At 45.8% G+C, this 2,056-nt stretch overlaps 1 protein-coding gene across 2 annotated transcripts in view; it reads left to right on the top strand.

Moving 5' to 3' along the window:
* LOC111969967 (calcium/calmodulin-dependent protein kinase type 1) overlaps positions 1–2,056 on the top strand; it is a 105,873-nt gene that overhangs the window by 89,490 nt on the left and 14,327 nt on the right. For both annotated transcript variants that reach the window (XM_023996387.2, XM_070445578.1), the window contains one exon: positions 1,512–1,586. In XM_023996387.2, coding sequence (XP_023852155.1) covers positions 1,512–1,586 — 75 coding nt within the window. The remainder of the gene's footprint in view (positions 1–1,511; positions 1,587–2,056) is intronic.

Below are 2,056 nucleotides of genomic sequence, written 5' to 3'. Positions count from 1 at the left end.
ACAGTGTGGGCGTTTGCTAGCTTATAGTGAATGGAAATGAAAATGTAGTGTCAACTCAATCAGCTTTTAGAGTTGGCTATTGTACAGGCTTGGCTGGCGGCTCCTTACAAGCAATGGTGCTTTTGAAAACTTTTGGGGACACCGGAGTGGATCTACAGCTCAACGAACAAGCGCGCAGGGCAACGCAGCTGCACAATGAAAAGGTGAAGGGAAATATTGAAAAGACTCATTGATTGTGTCATGTTTTTGGGTAAACACTGTTTACCCAAAAATTTCAATTTGTCAATTTCAAGGTGACGCAACGCCTGGTTATACTGCGTTTCTGTCTAAATGTATAGTGTCTAGAGCCATGGCATCATAATGATGGTAATAAGAGGTGGATTAATTCGGGTGGGACTGTGTAGTACCTCACTGAAGGCCCAGGCCCCAGGCCCACGGCACGCCTCTGTTTTTTTGCCACCCCGTGCGTTTCCGTCGGTAAATTTGTGTGGTTCCGTGTGGTAGACGGGACCAATCCAATTGTCAAAATAGTTATAGTTATAGTGGCCCAAGAAGATTGTTCGATAGACCTGTTCAGATAGCAGCCGATATGCTCAAGACAGCTAACGATTAGCGGCCCGCAGTTAGCAGATGGGCGTTCAGGTTACGTCGCGATAGAGGGGCCAGTTGAATAACTCCCTCGGGCAGATAACGTCGGAAGGCCCGGTGGGGCTCCGCATCAGCAGTAAAACAGGTCCGGATAGGTGATTGTAGCCCAGGAGTGGCTGATGGAACTCTTCAGCTGGCTAGCTCCGGGATAATTGGTGTTTGCTCCAGAATCAACGTTAGCCAATAGTCACTCGGATAGCAGCTAGTTAGCTGCAAGATCCAGGTGTAAATGTCTAGAGCTTGCGGTAGAAATTCGGGGATATGGAGAGAAAATAGGTCAGGTATGCTCTGGTCTGAGTCGCATTGTACAAAACTGGCGATAGCTTTCCGAGCTAAAGGATAGCTGATGACCGCTAGCCATGGTTAGCTGAATACTAACGTTAGCTAGTGAGCTGGCTACCTTCTGGCTAGCTTATGTTGTGGATTTCAGATACGAGGTGAATAATACTTTTGAAAAAAACAGATCCCCACCACATTTGGTGAGGAGGGTTGCAGGAGAGTGTTTTGAAGTTGAGTTTTTAGAAAAAAAAATATAAAAAGATATGCGAAGAAAAAGATCAAAAGATATAAAATATATAAACACGGGACAAGACGAGGACAAAGGACGTCTGACTGCCACGCCATCTTGGAAAGTAAACCAACCAGTAAATAACAAACATCAAATCACAACCCTCAATAAACAGCTTGTTTGTTAATGAGAATGATCTCAGAGAAAATCACAGAATGCTATGTTTAACGATCACACGTTCTCAGACAGTTCTGTATTTCTAATGGTAATGTACAATGTTTGTGACTCTGACACACTCTCTCTCTCTCTCTCTCTCTCTCTCTCTCTCTCTCTCTCTCTCTCTCTCTCTCTCTAGGTTAAAACATGCCAACATTGTCTCCCTGGAGGACATCTTTGAGAGTAAATCTCACCTCTACCTGGTTATGCAGCTGTGAGTGATCATCCTGCAGGCTTTATTACCTGCCTCTTTTTTCTCTCTCTGTCCTCCTTCTACCCATGTTACCCCTTTCTGTCCCTCAACCAACTCACTCTCTGCCTTGTGAAGAGGCAGCCTTCAGTTTGAAAACTTTCAAGATTATTCCTCCGCAATGTATGTGTGTTTGCGTGTGTGTATTATACTCCCTGCCTGCGCTGTCTCCCACCGGTTCTCTAATAATTACTCTCTGAGCTCAGGGGCCTTTCTGTTGACTGATCCCAACAGAAGTCAAGTCACAGACTGCCCCCCACCCACACACACACACACTCAGCATCGTGCCTGCTGACAACCACTGGGGAATGAATATGCCCTACACCTGCAGCCTCTTTGCCCCCCACCCATCTCTCTTCCTGAAATGTCAGAAGGTGGAGCGAGTGAGAGACAGAGAGAAAGAGTGGTGTGTGAGAGAGATAGAGATTGCTTTT

This window comes from Salvelinus sp. IW2-2015, linkage group LG11 (genome assembly GCF_002910315.2).
Source record: "Salvelinus sp. IW2-2015 linkage group LG11, ASM291031v2, whole genome shotgun sequence".
NCBI lineage: Eukaryota > Metazoa > Chordata > Actinopteri > Salmoniformes > Salmonidae > Salvelinus > Salvelinus sp. IW2-2015.
This window is presented reverse-complemented; position numbering and strand designations above follow the sequence as displayed.